General features: G+C 39.7%; 1 protein-coding gene across 3 annotated transcripts in view; it reads left to right on the top strand.

The window, feature by feature from the left end:
* The window catches only part of rbks (ribokinase), a 56,206-nt gene that overhangs the window by 13,103 nt on the left and 24,548 nt on the right, over nucleotides 1-18,555 (top strand). For all 3 annotated transcript variants that reach the window (XM_005946259.3, XM_005946258.2, XM_042213754.1), the window contains exons 3-7: nucleotides 7,046-7,178; nucleotides 8,184-8,247; nucleotides 8,561-8,623; nucleotides 12,086-12,250; nucleotides 18,360-18,451. In XM_005946259.3, the coding sequence (XP_005946321.1) occupies nucleotides 7,046-7,178; nucleotides 8,184-8,247; nucleotides 8,561-8,623; nucleotides 12,086-12,250; nucleotides 18,360-18,451 (517 nt within the window). The remainder of the gene's footprint in view (nucleotides 1-7,045; nucleotides 7,179-8,183; nucleotides 8,248-8,560; nucleotides 8,624-12,085; nucleotides 12,251-18,359; nucleotides 18,452-18,555) is intronic.

Below are 18,555 nucleotides of genomic sequence, written 5' to 3'. Positions count from 1 at the left end.
AATTAAAATCCAAATTCAGAATACAACTGTAATACGTTGGGTTATCTTTTTTGTTTTTTAAATGACTCATTCAGTCAGTTAACTGCCAAATTGGTCTGACAAAAGGTTTTGATGATCATTATCTAAGATATGACAGGATACACTTTATCTCAAAAGTTGGAAAATCCCTGTTCACTGCAGCCAAAACAGTAAAACAACAAAAAAACCTTAATAAAAATAGGGTAGCACTATAAAATACAATATGAGCAAAAAGTAAAGCAAAAAGGGAAATACTCAAGTTAAAGCTGAAAGAACTGAATACAATAAAATAACTAAAAAACATAGAATGACTTGAAGTAAATGAATAAAAACTGTTTAATAAATGTAGTAGAAACTTAGATGTGTAATGCAATAACTCTGTTGATTTCTTGATAGTAGGAAAAGAGAACAAACACAACTACAAACCATGCAGATTGGATTTTTGGTTGTTTTATGCCTTTAGCTTTAGATATCATTTTATCATGGTGATCAATTTGGGTATTTTATATACAGTCATATGGAAATGAATGTACGGCATCTTTTATTTCAGTAGCTTATAGAATCACCTTGAACAGCAATATCTTGAAGTTATCTTTTTATGTATGACTTTATTATTGTTCTCACATCATTTTGGGGGACGTTTGGCCAACACCTCTCAATGCTACTTTAGTTAAAAAGATGTCTGGGTATTTTTCCATTCACAGCTCCTTTAAAATCCCATCACAGCACTTTAGTTGGATTGAGGTTTGCACTTTTAATTGGGCCATGGCAACAACTTGATTCTCTTTTTTCAGCTGTTCTGTTATAGATTTGCTGCTGTCGATTCAATTTCTGCAAGGTACCCAGGTCCTGTGGCTGCAAAACAACACCAAATTATCACCCCACCACCACTGTGCTTGACAGATAGTATGAGGTGTTTGTGCTGATAAGCTGTGCTATTTGTTTTTGCAAATGTGCCATTGGACTTTATGGCCAAACATCTCCATTTTAGTCTCATATGTCCAAAGGACATTATTCCACAAGTCTTGTGGTTTGTTTAGATGCAACTTTCTACACTTAAGCTGCCTTGCTGTGTTCTTTTACAGAGAGGAGGTTTTCTACTGGCAACCCTTTCAAACAAGCCATAATTGTTCAGTCTTTCTATAAATGTACTGTCATAGTCTCATAAACTTTAACATTTAACATGCTAACAGAGGCCTGTAAACTCTAAGATATAGCTCTTTAGATTTTTTGTTACTCTGAGCATCCACTCTGGGGAAGATCAGCAGCTGTCCTGAATGTTTTCCTCCTGTAAATAATCTTTTTCACATAGAGCGATGGATGTTACATTGTTTGGCATAGCCTTGTAACCTTTGCCTTATTTCTTGATGGGCAGCAGCAACTGAAGATCATTGGTGATATCTTCCTCCTTCAAAACACCAGACCTGCAACACTTAATACATTTCTGTGAAAACAGTAAGAATGTACTTCATTTCTTAGCAGTCTTGGAGTTACTGAGAAATAATATATATTACATTACTGTTTTTTGTAAGTAATACTTAATGACTCCCTGAAGAAAGTCATTTGTCACACTTCTCATTGTTAACAGTTAATAAAATCACAAATCTCTACCTTAATGAAGACATGCATACAATCTTTCTTGGAGTGTTTAAGCATTAACACAAAGCTGTAACACACAGCAAAGTTGAAAGCCCAAAGACGCTTCAAATTGATCGCTCTAGCTTTTAATGGTAGAAACGGATGCTTCTTTACTACAAACCTGAGTGCTTATTGTTGCTTTTGTTACTTGCTGAAGAACAAGCTCCACTGGGCTGGAGGTCAGCAAGCACTCAGCTTTTAACATCACTCATCACTCTGTGCAAAAGGCTCGAGCCAACCTTCATGTCTTTAATTTTGCTTAAAAAATAGGAGAAATTAAAGAGCCGTACTACTTCAGCCAGCTCCGCCTGTTTCCCTTCCTTAAGGATGGGTTCTTGATAGGCATTCTCCACTGAAACCATTTCTTATGAGGCTTCAGTGCCATAGGAATCTCTCAGGTTTGTGTCAGGCCTTGAGAACATTTTTTCAATACTGTTCATCTGCTGTAGATATTTTTTAGTACTGCTACTTATTATGCCCTCCACTTCTCCACTTCCCTGAATTTTTTAAGAACACATTGCACACCAGGCAGAGGTATGCTAAATGTTCAGTTCTTAGTAGCTGTAGATACAACTAAAGGAATGGGAACAACATATATGTTTTTTGTGATATTCTGCTAGTAACAAATTACTTAAAGACCTTCAGAAACCCTGGAGAGTTCTTGCTTTAAAATAGTGTGGCTTCTTGGAAGCCAAATATAACGAAATGATGGGTAAGGCCTACACAGGAATAAAACGATGTACATTTAAGGTTTAAGCTAAGAATATGAGATGAGGAAAAACATATGTATTGCTAAACTTTAGACATTCTAGCAAATCATCATAAAGGTTATTACTAACATGATAATTTTATTATTTGTATTTCCCGTGTTCTGAAATGGTTGGTTTGCCAAGCCTGATATAGACCACCATGTAAAAAATGGCATCACACATGTGACTCCAACAAATGGTGTGACCACACAAATATAAACACCCACGTATACTCACACACTGCACCTCTTGTTAGTGGAGCATTTCGCCATGTCCATGTAAGGTATGCTGTCCTCACTCAGCCTGTTCTTTGTTAAATCTGCTCACCTTGTTCTGATTTACTGGAACGTCAGCTAAAAGGACCTTTGTGGACAAGGAGAATTATATAAGATGAGCACATAATATTATCCTCTGAGCCATGCGTGAACTTGGAAAAACAACCACTTGTCTGAGTCATAATAAGAGCTGAAGGTCATTACACTTCAGTTAAAATGTTTATTATGTTTAGTACAACCACCCAATATCCACTGTTCTGTAGTTTAATAAAGTTTCAATTAATAAAAATGAAAACATGACCTCCCTCATCCTATTTTGCAAGTTCACTTTGGAAGTTGTGCTTGGAACTGGAAAGACATTTCTAACTTTCCCCAGAAAACCCCCCAGAAAAATCTAAACAAAAACATCATATCAGCTTGTTTTTGTCCATGTCTGCTTCCCCCCTGTTGCTCACCAGCAGCTGAGAAATGACTTTAATGGAGATGGAGGGAGAGGGAAATGAGGGCCAGCCTGAAAGCAAACACTTCACGTCACTGCACACCTGCTTTTGGCCTCTTGGTTCCGTGGGAGAAAATGCACTAAGGTTGCACTTTAGCACATAACCGCCCTGTTTGTTTGGTACACTCACCGCAGACAACAATAGCTAAGTGTCTCTCTGGGCTTGAACAGGCGTGGGTGGGTTTATTTAGGAATTTGGAAATCTGTTTATCTTACCTGTCACTCATCCGGCTTCAGGTGGCTGTCGGCCAAATGTGGAGTAAGACCGTCATCCACAATAGTTAGGCTCATTAGTTATTTATTCATTTTTTTAACAGTTTTTGGAAAGCCAAATTGGCACTTTGTCACTAACATCAGTTTCCTGAATGTTTTGATTAAAAATGAAATTTGGGCATTGATAAGGGACCTTTGTAGGAAGGATGCAGATTAATGCTCTTCCACACAGCCTTTAAACCGTTCAACACAACAAGAAATGTTAGCCATTTCACTAGCTACACCACAGTATTATTGCAAAAATAACTGTATGTTATAGATGCCTGTTGCCACTGTTAAGTCATCCATCTGTTTAAGCTTTGACTTTAGCTTTGTAACCATCACCATCTCAACACAACAACACAGGGTCAACAGAGAGACATGGATACCTGTTAATTAGTGCTATATAACGGATTAATAAAAACCAAAGATTTCTCCCAACAAAACTGGAAATATTAGACATCTGTTAGTACAGTTAGAAAGTAATATTATTTCTCAGGCAACTGCATCCAAAATGCACCAACACTACAGTCATGGTATAGCGGACCAGTTCAGTGACTCTAGTTAACAGAGGTGAAGCCTTACAGAGTCCGAAGCGATAAATAAAAGTAGCTCTAATCCTAAAAATGCAAACCTTAATAAAATGTAAATGCACGAGTTATTGAAAGAAACCATCAATCATGGACTTTTTATGAAGGAAGAAATTAACTGTAGAGACCAAAACTACTTTTGTAGCAGGCTTTAAACATGTTAAGTTTTAGTCAACAAAATTCAGAAAAAGTCTGGTATGTTTGTTTATTTACTACAATCTGACATTTTTATTTGCCTCTACCATCTTGTGCCATCCCTTTAAATATTATTGTTGTAACTCTATTGTAAGACTTGCACAAAATGCGCTTTCAATGCAGCTATTTCGCTATGGAGTTATTACATTTATTTTAAAGTGTTGTGTTTTGTGTTGTAGTTTTGCCATGCACACCATACATATCAGTTTTTTGGTAACTTAGAATAATTATAGGGGGTTATTTATCAGGGGCAAAGTTTAAGAAATTCCAACTGGTAATACAGCAAAAACAAAACACTGTAAAGGAGGCTGACTCACAGTCATTTAGACGTCTTGGTCTCTGTAAATATTTGCATCACATCTCCATGAAACTGTCTAAATAAAACTATGGGGATTTCTGTATTTTGTATGCTACTCTGGTCTTCCACAAATGCCTCTTTGGACACTTTTTATTTCCCCTTGCTCCAACTGGCTCCAGAGCCTAGTTCTTTTATAGGTTACATCTGTTAGGAGAAGTTTTCTCTCTCACCACTGTCACCAGGTGCTGCTCCTACAGTATCACTGAGTTTCAATTATGTTTTAAAGCACCCTATGATGACTCTTGCATTGCTTTGGTACTAGAATTTAGAGTGGACTTTTATTTTTGCTCACTTCCAGCTCCTTATTTTTATTCCTGTGTTCTAATTAGAGTAGCTTTGAGTGATTCACACTTCGAAATAATCCTTATTGTTCTATTATTGCATCTTGCTACAGCCCCTCAGTTCATCCAGTCTGAAAAAAGCCCTTTTAGATCCTCTCCCTTTGAAGGTCACTCTCCCTTTAAGCCAGATGTCTTCTGATTGGCTGCCCCTGGTATGTGCAACATTTGAACAGGAGGTGGGTGGGGCATCTGTGTGCCTTAGATGACCTTATAAGGGCAATGTTCCCAGTGACAGTGTACAGAGCCAGGAGGAAAAAAAACTGTGTGAAATTAATGGTGCATTCCTGAATTAGTCTGAAATTCCATGTTCCCAGTTGAAATTTTGTGGAACGCCCCCTGAACTCGGGTTTCCCACTCGGAAAGTCAGAGCAGACTCACAAAGCATCAAGTTAGGAATGATGGCACCCCTGAATGTAAACAGTAGTAGAACTGTACACTTCTGCTTATCCTTATCATCTGTGATACATTATATAAATATGGATATAGGTACATAGATATTGCAAGGTTTTGCAAGCAACAAGTTAGCTTGGCTGTCTGACATCAGGAGACAGCTTGCCTGGGCTTAAGGTGTGTTTTGGTTTGGTAATCTATGCAAATAAAACAAAGTCTCTGAATGGCACATTGCGGTTCAGAGGTGGTTTTCTGTCAAACTGTTTCTGGGATTTTCTTTTGCCACTGTGAGCTGTGAAACCTCACGGTGAGCCTCTGTGCTACCAAAACAAACTGTCTTAATGGCAGATGACATGACTGCCTCCCTTTTCTTTCTAGCTTCTGTATTGTAATGCTGACTTTGTGATTTTTTTCTTTCTGCCTTTTTTGCCTTTAGGCACAAAAAAAAAATCACATTTCAGATTTCTTCTTCTGGGTTTTTGACACTTGATTAAAATGTGTCAGTGTCAGTGCTGTTCTTATTCAAGAGTTGCATGGTGCTGACACAGGTGGGAAACTTTTTAAAAAAGATGTATGTGTGTGTGTGTGTGTGTGTGTGTGTGTGTGTGTGTGTGTGTGTGTGTGTGTGTGTGTGTGTGTGTGTGTGTTTTATGTGTTAAACCTTTGTTCTGTTTCCTTCTTACCACGTTTTAGCCTGACTGACCTTACATCCAGTTATAGCCTGGGGTATGTCAGTTGTTTTCACACGGTTGTGCAAAAACAGCAGCATTTAGAACAACCTCTAGTGTTTGCCACCGGCTTCTCAGTTACTGGAAATCCTGGGATTGAGTGAACTTACTGTAACAGCACACCTGCCACAAACACGCTGACATACACACACAAACGCGCACAAAGGCACGAAAAAGAGCAACAACAGGGAGGAAAACAAGTTTATGACAACATTTTGCCACCCGCAAACCCTTTGGCCTCAGTCCAACACTGCCCAGAGCCAATCCGCAGAGTCCTGACATACAACATGAAGCTGTCTGCTGTCTATGCACTGTTACTCATTACCCATTCTGGCTCTGTGATTGGAAGAATTAGGGCACAGACAGCTCCTCCTGAGGGCACCCACCTGTGGCATATCAACCTCGAGGGCAGGGGCTGGACTTGACCAAATCTCATGACTCAGGCGTTACGTGCACAGCCAGTGTCAAGTTGAGACATCTGTGGGATTCAATGGTTGCATCATTTGCAAATTTGGAGACACTTGTATTGGCACATCTGGCTGAATGTCTAGGTACAAAAGTACATTTTAAATCTATAAAGCAAGTTTCTTTTTGAAAAAAGACTGGGAAAAAACACTGAAGGAAACAAGTTTCCATTCATTCCAGCAATGTTTGCATTAAGTTGACCTCTCAGTGAAAGACCTTCAAAAGATATAATCCTCAGCAGACTCCACAAAAAAACTTTTGTTTGTGTGGTTTTGCACGCTTTGCAGTGATAAATAAATAGCTTAACTAGGGAAGGATTTGAGCCCTGAAGGGTTTTCTTCACATTTTGACACTCACAGTGCCAAACAAAACATTTTTTCTAACTTTGATGGAAGGTTTTCCAACTGTTATGTGCAGTATGAAGAGATGAAAAAAAACCAACCAAAGCATTCCTTCAAGTAGAGGAATCCTTCATTTTTTATTTTCCCAATCCCATGAGGGGTTTCTCTTTGTAAATACTGTAGTTACACACTGTGTTTTCTCTCAGCAAGGCACCAAGGCTACCCAAAGCAGGGGAAACCATCCATGGTCACAAGTTCTTCATCGGTTTTGGAGGAAAGGGGGCCAACCAGTGCATACAGGCTGCCAGACTTGGAGTCAAAACTGCTATGGTCTGCAAGGTATGGCACCCCAGTCAAAGTTTGGAGTTTTTGTTGGATTTTAGCATTAATATGTGTTCTCTCTTTTTAAAAAGAAACACTTTTTCTTGTCCACCCTTTGGCTCGTCCACATCTTACTCAGTGCAGATAATCAGCCATCAGCTACCAAAGCCCACCAACTATTTAACAACTCTTCAAAACCTTTTAGCTTCGTTCACACTTCAGTCATTTCACTCCATCGACTCTCCATCCTTCATTTTCTCTTGATCAATACCGTACCACATGCATACGCCCACCTACACTTGCGCGCCTTCAAACAAGCTTATTCCCATATCGTGCAACCCTGAGTCTCCAATCAGTAAGCTCAGCATGGCCTTTCAACCTGAGCACTAAAGCACCAAAGCCCCACCTCTGTCAGAACAAAGAGGCCCGATCGATAACAACCCAGTGCGGGAGGAGCTCTCCGGGCATGGGGAGAACCCAAAAATAGACACCCGGGCTTGTCAAAAACAGCCAAGATGGAAGGCCGCTCTTCAAAGAGAATGGGGCCAAGCAGCCAATACCATCCCAACCCATCATCACAGGCAGTTAGAAGTGCCCGCATTTTGGCACGTTTTTTGGAAAGCGTGGGTTCGAAGTAAGCGCCTCGGGGCAAGGTGGGGACCCCTTCCACAACCCAAAGTAGCTACAGATGTGGACATCCCAGAGCGGATCAGGGGAAGAGGGGCAGGAGGGAAAGAAAACGAAAGCGAGGTGGGCATGAAGAGGCGTGAAGGCGGGGTTATCGTGTCTTCAAGGCTTGGCGCAGCTGGTCGTGTGTTTGCGCGTGTGTGCGTTTGTTGACTTTTGTGTGTTCGTTTTTGCACATCTTCGGCGGCGGCACCATGCCAGTATGCTGGCAGGGCACACGAAAATCCAGCCCAACAGAGATTTGAGTATACCACTTTTCAAAAGTTGCCGCTAACCAAGTCTGACCCAGCTTGACATTCTCTTTGTTGTAATCGTTTTGCCTTCAATCTTTTCTAGGTTGGAAAAGACTTCTTTGGAGACAATTACATCCAGAATTTCAAGGACAACGGCGTCCACACAGGTAAGAAAGAGGGTTTTTCACGTTGCGTGCCAAATTGGTTTCCATTTTCATGGTGCATTGCAATAAGTTCACATTCAGAGCCAACCTTTTTCAGTCTGCATTTTGCCAATTCTTTTCAAGGTTTTTTGGATACACTGGCAAGTTCTCCCTATTGTTAAATCATTTGGCTTTGTTAATACTGAAGCTACTGAAGTTCTGCTCTGAGTTCTGACAGTTGGTAGGGTTTCTATTTTAACATTTTACTTGCCAGAGGTATGTATGGTGAATATTCCATTTTGCAGGAACAAACAAATACTTTCATTCTCTGTTGCAGAATTTGTGAAGCAGAGCTCTGATGCAGTCACAGGAGCTGCCTCCATCACTGTCGACGATGCAGGTAAATTCTACCGCTAACCTACAGCCTCGCTCGCATGGCCTCCTCTATGTACAGCCTAGAGTGCATGCGGGCCTGTGAGTGCACTGTTTTTTTTTTAATACACACACAGGACAGCTCAGCCCACTGAGTCACTACTGCTACAACACCTGTTTATAGTCATAAAAACACTTGGACGAACAACAGCGTCAAGCCCTCCCGAGTATCCACCAGGAACGCAAAGATGTATCAGCTGATATCAAATGATAAAGGATGCCTTTTACCAATGTTCATGGCCAGTATGTATATTTTGTGAGTTCAAATATTTTGCAATGAAGAGATGAAAAACTTTATATAGGGAAGATTTCTTTGTTTCCCTGGCACAAAAAGGGGATTAACTAAAAAAAAAGTTATTTTAAACTGTGGTGTCAGTTTTAGACTTGAATTTCACTACATATGCATCTGTGATGTCCACACAATAAGATGTATGGACAGTTATGTGTTTAACTGTGAGCCTTTCCACATGGGGAGCAATTTCTGTTGAAAGCGGTGAGGATATTAAAAACATCTATGAGAGGCGAGGTAGTAGGTGAGGCTGAAAGTGGCACTTTAGTGTTTAAAATGTCTATTAAATCAATATCATGCGTTTAGCTATTTACGGAAGTGATGAGTAATAAAAATATTTTTTTTAAAAAAACAACCGAATATCAGAGATGCAGATCACGTTTGTAACAGGTAACAAAACAAAACAAAAAAAACCCCCTCAAATTATAGTGTACTTAGAAATGATGCGAAATTAAATAACAATATCAAGGAAATGCCTTTAGTTTTAATGTAAATGGAGTGTTGTCTACATAAAATAAAAATAAAATATTTTATATGAAAATATAAAATAAAATAGTAATTTAATAATATATCATTTTTAATAATAATAATAATAATAATAATAATAATAATAATAATAATAATAATAGAGATTATGTTTTTCGGCTGATGCCGTGGTGTCTGCCTTAGGCATCTCTGCTTAGACCGTTGTCCCCATTACACAGACAAGTGGTAGAAAATAGGTGGATGGATGAATATCATCATGATATCTTTGATCACTTAATTCAATCATTTAAAAAAAAATAAGATTCAACATAATTTTTAGAGATTATAGCATACTTTAATATTATCACATGAAATTCTTTAGTTTGTGTTTCATCCTGTGAGATTTAAGTCACCATTGGTGATCTCCCAAACCCTACCCTCACGCTGTCTCAATGTGTATTTTTTTAATTTTTTTTATTTTAAAAAATATGTAGAAATTCGATTTTTTAATATTAAAAATATTAAAAAATTATTATTAATCAAAAGAAAATAAAAACGTACATATAATACAAAACTATAATACAATTAATTATTTATTAAAGATTATAATTTAAAACTATTTTACCTCTTGACCATCACATCAAATGTGCTTTTGCACCAAAGTTTTTGCTTGTTACATGTTTTTTACTCGTAGATATTTTTTTTTTCAAGGAAATAACAGGTTCAGAATCCCTAAGGAAATTATGTTAACTTCATACTGTTGTTTGTTTCCATTTACACACAGCCTAAAAGACTCACGCTTAGGGACTTAATAAGTCCACTGCGAAAAGTGAGAAAATAAGATTATTTTTCCAATTCCTTTGTTGTAGTTAACGCTAGTCCTCTCATTTATTCATGTTCAGTCTTTCTCTACCACCCCGGCTTTCTTACAGTCTCGCTGTTTTAAAATTTAATATGGATTAACCAAATGACTCGCATGGACTGTCTAAAATGCCTCAGTGGGGTTCCTAAAGTTCATAGACTTGGCCAAATGAAAAAATGGCCATTTCCGGCGCAAAGACAAACAATTTCCCTTTAACTTATTTTAGTTCCTAGAAATCCCATACATGGCACATCTCTATTGCTGCCGTCTTGTTCAGGGAACTGAGTATGGGTTTTGCGTCATTCTTATATTAAATGACAAACTCTGTTCTGCTTTTGGATATTCCAATGAAGGGAACACTACAAGAAAGGGAACAGGGAATAAAATTTCACAAGTAAGAAGTTGTTTTACAGTATTTTACAGTTACATGCTACACTAGGATATACTTTCTTTGACTATCCTTACACTTTTACTGACAAGACATTGGGCTATATTACATAGACAGAATTATAATATTAATTTGGAAAATTTTATTATAGAACTGATACTACTGAGATTCATGTTACTTTATTTGTTTCGGTAGATAGATTTGGTTTGCAGAGTTGAGTCATCTGTCCTTACATGCACAATTTTGAAAACACAGACAGAAATAAAATACAACACTCTGCCAAAAAATGAAATCATACAAGATGTACAAGCTAAGATTTGTTCCTCTGAATGATGTCTGCTGAAACAAAGTTATTTTTACACTGTGTTGTTCTACACTCAGCCTTTCCAGAAGGAAGAAACTGAAACTCACTCTAAAAAGGGTGTGAGCTGTCAAGTAAAATCAAACCAGCTAACTGCTGTAACTGTCTGGTATGTGGTGTCCAGCTGTCGCTCACCAATCAGCATAATTTGACTGAGTGAATTTCAGATTCAATTAAAAAAAAGTGTGATAAAAATCATGGACATAACCACTGTGAATTCTCCCACTGGTTTTAAACCTCAACATTAGTCTTTTAGCCTTTGCCATGTTGGTTTTTGAGCCACGAATGACTATCTGTGGATGAGACAGTGGCCTCCCAAATTATTGGTTAGCATGTTTCATTCATAAACTGTGCAGGTGTAACAAACACATACATACCAACTATTTTGTACATAATAAAATTCACTAATTTCACACACTTTTATAGACAGCCTCAAGTGGCCATTAAAGCAACTGAAGTTTTTGGTAACTTAGTGTTAACTATCAGCTTTGGAAACTGCTGCTTGAAAGAAAAAATAGGGTCTTCATATGGAAGTCTACTCAAATATGTCAGAAACCTATTTCTCCTGTTTGCTAATGGTCTCACACTTTGCTTCAAAGTTCAGTTTGAACTGTTAAAATAAATATTTAGATAAAACTTACATTTTAAATGTAACTGGATCTTATTTCAGGTGGTTGAAAAGTAATGAAAAAAATCTGTGAATTATTATCATTTTTAACTATGTAGAGAACAGTGCCTCCAAAGGAATACATGCATTAGAAAGCTCAGATACACCTGAGCAATGTGGTAGATGTTTTGATGCTTATTTCCAACTGATAGCAGCAACCAGGGCAGTATCTATATTTATATATTTGTCTTGAAATACACTCCAAAGCATCCTAGTCTCAGGGAGAAGTTCCTGCGGTGGAAAATCATTGCTGCTTAGAAAACAGAAATATTTCCTGTCTTTGTAGGCCAAAGTTTAAAAACTGAAATTTACATTTCATTCTTCTCATGTCATGGCATATTGATGATTTTGAAAATTCCAGTGGAGTCTCACATGTCTCTATGTTCGTTCACGGACAGGTGAGAATGCCATTGTAATTGTGGCCGGTGCCAACATGCTGCTGGGTGCAGAGGAGCTACAGGAAGCTCTCCCAGCCATCAGCCACACAAAAGTCCTGGTATGCCAGCTGGAGATCAGTCCACAGACGTCCCTGCAGGCGATGTGCATGGCTCGCGACAACAAAGGTGAGCCAGTATATCCTCCTCACATGTTTCTGAAGTCAGAAAGTAAATCATTTAGCGAGCACCTTTTGCATGCTGAGATTTCAAAGATTTGGAAATCCTCAGTACATGTTTACTCAGTATGATGTATCCATACAGAACAAAGAGTAAACCTATAGTAACACAATAGTCATAAAACCTCTCCCCAAAACAAAAAACAGAGGGTGTGGTTATTGTGGACTCATGTTGTTAGAATAGATCCTGGTAGTCCAAAGAAATATCAAAATGTCTGTGGAATCTTCTCAAACTACTTGTGCAATCCAATCCACTTCACGGAGGCCATCTGTGTGCTCGCTATGTTCCAAACCTTCATAATTTTGCCAAAAATATGACTATATAACCGCTTCTGTCCTAATCCTCATTCATGACCATGTTGAGCCTCTGGTCATACTTGGCTAAGCTGAGGTTTCACACAAGCCTCCTTTCATGCATTCACTGGAAAAAAAAAAGATTGGAGAAAAAAAAGGGGAGAAAATTTAGTCAGGTAGTAATAATTAGTTGCTCTCATTGTTTATTATTAGAATCTGTTCCAGCTGCTGTGATTTTAAACAGACCGCAACCCAGAGGAAAAATTTTCCTGGTTACAAAAGGAAGCTAAGATATTACAGAAATGGGCCCCACACGCATTTGAGTCTCAGAAGTAGCAAGCAGAGGCAGCGATGACATATATCTTCACTTTCTGTTGTTGTGTATAAAAATTAGTTGTAACTGAGAGCTTTCTAGTTACAGCCCTGCAGAGCTTTCAACAGTGTTAACCACTGAGCCACCGTGTCTTTCAGCAGGAAAATGCCAAAAGATTATCCAGCAGCAGGGCTCCGTAGCAAGAGTCCAGTTGCATCCAGACTTTTCAACAACTGAAAGGATTTAGAGCATTATGACCACAAAGACATGACAATTATTGAGCTTGACTTTAAAATTACATCGACTGGTTCCCAAAGAGTGCCCCAAAAATGTAATAGCTGTTAAAGACTAAAAACTGCTGAATATGAAAATTGTCTGAATTTTTCAATTTTATGACTGCTGGGATAGGTTCTTAACCCCCCACCCGTGATGCAGAGAAGGTGGAGATATATGAATGCAGGAATGGATGGATGGAAATATAAGATTTAACTCGCTTGTTCCACAGCGATAGATGTCACTGACTCTACTTAGCATTCATGCTGATTTTATGACTGGTAGTCATTTGTGATAACGCTATATTCTATGACAAAAACATGGAAAAACAAAAATGGACCTCATATCGTGACTCACCGGAAGACGTGTCTGTTATTTCTTCCCATTCCTCTCCCTTTCTGTCTGTGCTTTGGCTTGTTGTGGATAGTTAGACACTATCTGAAATCCCCTTCTCCTACACAATTATGATATCAGAACTGGGGAGGAAAGTATTGCAAGCAAAACCATTTGAATCTTTTCCACTAGTATTCAGCTCTGTCTATGATGACTTTTTGTCTCATTCTCAAGGGCTTTTTTTCAAAACAGAAACTTTTTTGCCTTCACATGTGGTTGAGAGGTAATAGTTTCAAACGTTTCCCTTTCTTTAAGGGAACTCTAAAGCAACTGATTTATGAAGCTCAAGTAATTACCTCACAGCACAGTTGCATAATCTCGTTTTAAATGTGGTTTAATCAATCCTTTATGTACCTTTAGATCATCGCTTTGGCTTGATAATCTGTTGCACAATGTCTTCTTTGTAGGCTAGAAAAACACAGTAGAGACAGCTCAAATCCTTCCAAATCTGTCATGTGACTTTGCTGTTTGTATCCCACAATCTCTCCTTAGAAAGAGGCTTCCCACTGACTTTTATCACTTTAGCAAGTTGAGCATGAGAACTTGACAAAAGCATCTTTTCACCAGAGTCGCTGCTGCTTCCCCCAATCTACATTCACCATCGCATGCGCACACACATTTGTAGAGCAGGTTTCGTGCTGTCCGGCATCGACAAAAGCCCTATTTTAGGCCACCGCCCTCCCTCTCTCCCTCCCTCCCTCCCTCCACCTTTCTTTCATAACCAGGTTACCGAGCTAATCATCTTTAACAGCATCCTATTATTAGCAGCGGTCCGCGTCATTCGAGACGTCTGGGGAGCCTCTCGCTCCTGTCATCAGGGCCTGTCGTCCATAATCGCTCGCTGCAGGCTGCCAGAACGAACGAGTCGCAGCCATCGCCGTGTTGCAGATGGGATACCCAGATGGCCTTGCCGAGCGCCACCCTCTCTCCCTGAGCCCCCCTTCCTCGGTGCATGGACCGTACCACGGGATTAGGCTCAGCATGTGGCGCCAGAAGAGAGGCAAGGCGAGTGAAGATGCTTGGCATAGATGCCACCTCGACGTCGCCGTGCCGGAGCATTGCGTAAATGGAGTTCTCTGGAGAGACTGGGTGTTAATGGGTTTGGCAGCGGGGGTGAAGCGCCGCTCAAATTACGCAAATGTCACCATCAAGTGGAGCCACACATACAGTAGATGCCAGCTCTTAGAAACACTTGTTAAGATAACCTCAAAAGAAGATTTTCCTTTTATTTAAGGGGAAAATGTGTGTATTTGTAATTTATTGCCACCTAACATTTAATATTGGGAAGTTAATGGCAATAAATTAGTTCTGAGAAGGGAGGAAATGGTGGGAGTAGTGTAGTTCCACTTGTGCTTTCTTCTTCCGTTTTCACCCGTCTTCCTCCCCCTCTTCCTTATCTGAGCAAGAAGCTGCTATTTTATTTCTCACCAGATGCAATTAGAGCCTCTTAAAGCCCTTTCACACACTTGCTGGTGACTCATTTCTTTTTGTGTGTGTGTGTGTTTCTGTGTGTGTGCGTGCGAGTGCGTGCATGCATGTCAGAGTGTGTGAGTGATCTCTGTCTATTTTCTCTCTGCTTTTGTTTTCCCGTCCACCTTTCCCACTGTATTCTCAAACTGTCTGAAGCGGCTCCAGCTGCTCTTTCAGCCGCCACATGTGCGACCAGACTTTGAACCTGCCAGCATAAAAACCCCACAGTCATGACACACACGCACACAGTTTTCTGCCAGACGTGACTCAGTGTGCACACATCCCAGTGTTACCACATCTGTCCCAGCAGCTGTGAGCATTTGTGCGTGTGTGTTTGTGTGATTTCACTAACACCTGGAGAGCAAAACAAAGCAACCTGAGACACAGACACTGGTTCATGTGACGTTTAGAGCTCAGTGCATCAGTGAGGCCAATTCCTTTATGCATCAGTATATTAGAAATGGCACTCAAGCTGCATATGGGGAAGCTTCCGTGCTTCAAATTGTGTATTGCATGTATACTAAATGAGGCCAAGGAGAAGACTTTGTGCTTTCTAGCTGTTCTGGCTACAAATAATAATATGATTACTGACAATAGCCTGAATAAGACAACAGCATGAGTAAGCCTTCTTGATTCAGTGATACTTTCTCCATTTATCCTGTTTACACGGCATACAGTGCAAGGTTAGCGCTTCACTTCATGTTGTGACTAAAAGCGGGCTGTTAATGCCGCCCAAGTTCTCCACATATGTTGTGACACTCACTCCAATTAACAGGATAATCAAGTTTTACATACCATAATTAGCAAAAGGTTTTGTGTTGCTGTGCCTAATTGCAGTCATTCGCTCAGTGTGCATGTGAGCTTCTGGGGAGCACTGAGAAAAAATGTGACAGGAGAAGGAGTGAGTTGTTAAAAAGAGTAGGAGGGATAAGAATTTAATGTGTTAGAATGTAAACAAGTAAGTTTAAATATCGAGGCTTTCAAGATGGTTTGTACAGTTTTGCAAAGAAAATGACATTTTTGAGGAACACCTTTTGGGTAAGAGAAGAGGCACATTAAAAGCTTTATTTCATTGGGTTAAAAATGAACACAATTTAAATTAAAACCATATACTGTATACAAAAGATGTTGGATATTGCCGCCCGTTGTTGTCAGCCATTGAGCATTTTCGTAACTGCCGTCGTGGAAGTAGCCATGTTCAACCCTGTTTTATCTTTTTTTCCTCTACACTGGATCAAGATTTACAAAATTAACAACATGTTGTATTTTATAAGACATGAAATTATTAATTGAGACCATAAAATGTTACTCAGATAATAAATCAGGTGGGAATTAGGACCATTGTTTCAAAGACTTTCAAACAATTGGGCTTTTTTTGCAACCACAGGAATCACCCCCTACTGGCCATTAGAATAAATGCAGGTTTAAGGCACATCCACGCTGCTTTTCAGACCTAGAAGCTTTTTTTCCCCAAACTCACTGGTCTTCTACGAGTGCTGTGAATTCACACTGACCACTGTGAAAGCAACATTCAGCCCAAATGAGTTAAACTGTGGCTGGGCTTTTCAGAGCCACAAGTTATTTCCATCTTGTAAGGAGAATCTATGGTTAAAACACAAGTTCAGAATAAATTTCATGAATACATTTCTTTATACTGAACCATAAAATTTTGAACAGTGCAATTTTTTTACCTTTTTACTTTGAAGCATGTGAGGTATGAACAAAAAGCTAGCTGATTTAATGTGACTGACCCCCCCATTCAAGATCACCTTCTCTGTCTTGTCCAGGCAGCTTCCACACCATGGACCCTTTTTTTTACCATGGGCACAGAACTCTTGAACTCCTGTTTCAAATTTAGCCAAATTTCACTCGTGTGGAAAGCTAGTGGTGGGCTTAAAGAGTCCACAGATCCACAGATCCCAAGCCTGAAGGCACGGCATGAGAAAAGAAGAAACAGAACATTTTTCCTGGGCTTGTGCCCTGTGAATTCATCACCAGGGTTGGGACTGTCAACATGTGGTTCTACTGTAACATGAGGTGTCTGAAAAGAGATTTTCAGTTTGTTGTTAGGCATCACTTTTACATAATCCTTATATCAATAATAACCAAAAGAAATCTATTTAAAATTTTTCTGCTGACAGATGACAAGCTGCTTTCTATAACGCAAAATGGAGGCGCAAATCTCGCACTTAACTTGGATCCCAAATTCACGGAAGCTGAGGTGCAATTGAGTTGAGAGAGAGAGAGAGAGAGAGAAAAGAGGGGAGTCGCAAAGAGCCCGGTGTCTCTTATCTGTGACATGGCCTTGGCTCACATGGGCATATTTGCAGTACAGTATGAGTGAGTTGAAAAAGAGATGGAGACATTATTTCCACTTTTACTCGCGAGCAGCCCAGCATCCACCTCAAAGCGCCAGGTGGCCAAAGCCCTGCGCAAACCCACGCAGCTGCTCTCTTATGTGCCCACGCAAACACACACAGAAGCAGCAACTAGGCACACACTTTAGCACAACAGACTTTGATGTCACCAACGCTGAACATATATTTCCCTCAGACGCACACGCTTGCATGAGGCTTTATTTTGTACACAGAGATATCGGAATTAATCGCTTCGTCAAGCTGGGCTTATCCTCGCACATACACAGAAATCACGGTATTAGATGCATTAATGCTCCTCGCTCATGAATATGCATCAGACAGTGATGTGCAACACGTACAGAGGATTACTCCTGACAAAAACACTCTCGCTCTCTCCCTCGCTTGTGCTCCTTAACACACTCAAAGGGTCACAACTCATCTCACCCACACACTGACACACATATGTGGGGTTCAATGTATATCTCGTGCTGAATCCATTTCGTACATACATTGCTGGAACTGCAGTTAAGGGCGTAACATAAAATGCTACAGGATATAAGGTCTTTTCACTAGGGTTTCTTTTCTTTTTCGGGGAATGCTAATTTAATTGTTTAAAAGGTGTCTTTTTATAGAAGCTGATCCACTTGAGCTTTGCTTGCGAGAGCAATCCCCAGCGGTAGCCTGCTAGCCTTTGTTCCCATTGAAAGTTTAATTAAGGCATTGCCAGATCTTGGCAGTGAGGCTCAGAAATGGAAAAGAAACGCCACACAATTGTAAAATGTGTCACAGAGGGACTTTATGAAAAGTCCTTCTGAAAGCAGGCTGACAGCTATAACAGGGTCTATTATGGAGAACAATTATATTTTTCTGCCTTGTTAATGATTGCATGTTATCCTGTAGATGTTGACGTTTGACACTGAGGTCAATAACATGGATCGCTGCATGGTTTCTTGTTGCAGTGAAGACAATATTCAACCCAGCGCCGGCCATTCCTGACTTGGATCCAGATTTCTACAGAGTCTCCGACGTGTTTTGCTGTAATGAGTCTGAGGTGATGAATCACACACACACACACACACACACACACACACACACACACACACACACACACACACACACACATCACAGCATTTATGCTTCCTCACACAATAATTC

Source organism: Haplochromis burtoni, unplaced genomic scaffold (genome assembly GCF_018398535.1).
Source record: "Haplochromis burtoni strain Fernald_Lab_line unplaced genomic scaffold, NCSU_Asbu1 Contig_478, whole genome shotgun sequence".
Taxonomy (NCBI): domain Eukaryota; kingdom Metazoa; phylum Chordata; class Actinopteri; order Cichliformes; family Cichlidae; genus Haplochromis; species Haplochromis burtoni.
The sequence above is the reverse complement of the archived record's forward strand: the minus strand, read 5'-3'. Positions and strand labels throughout refer to the sequence as shown.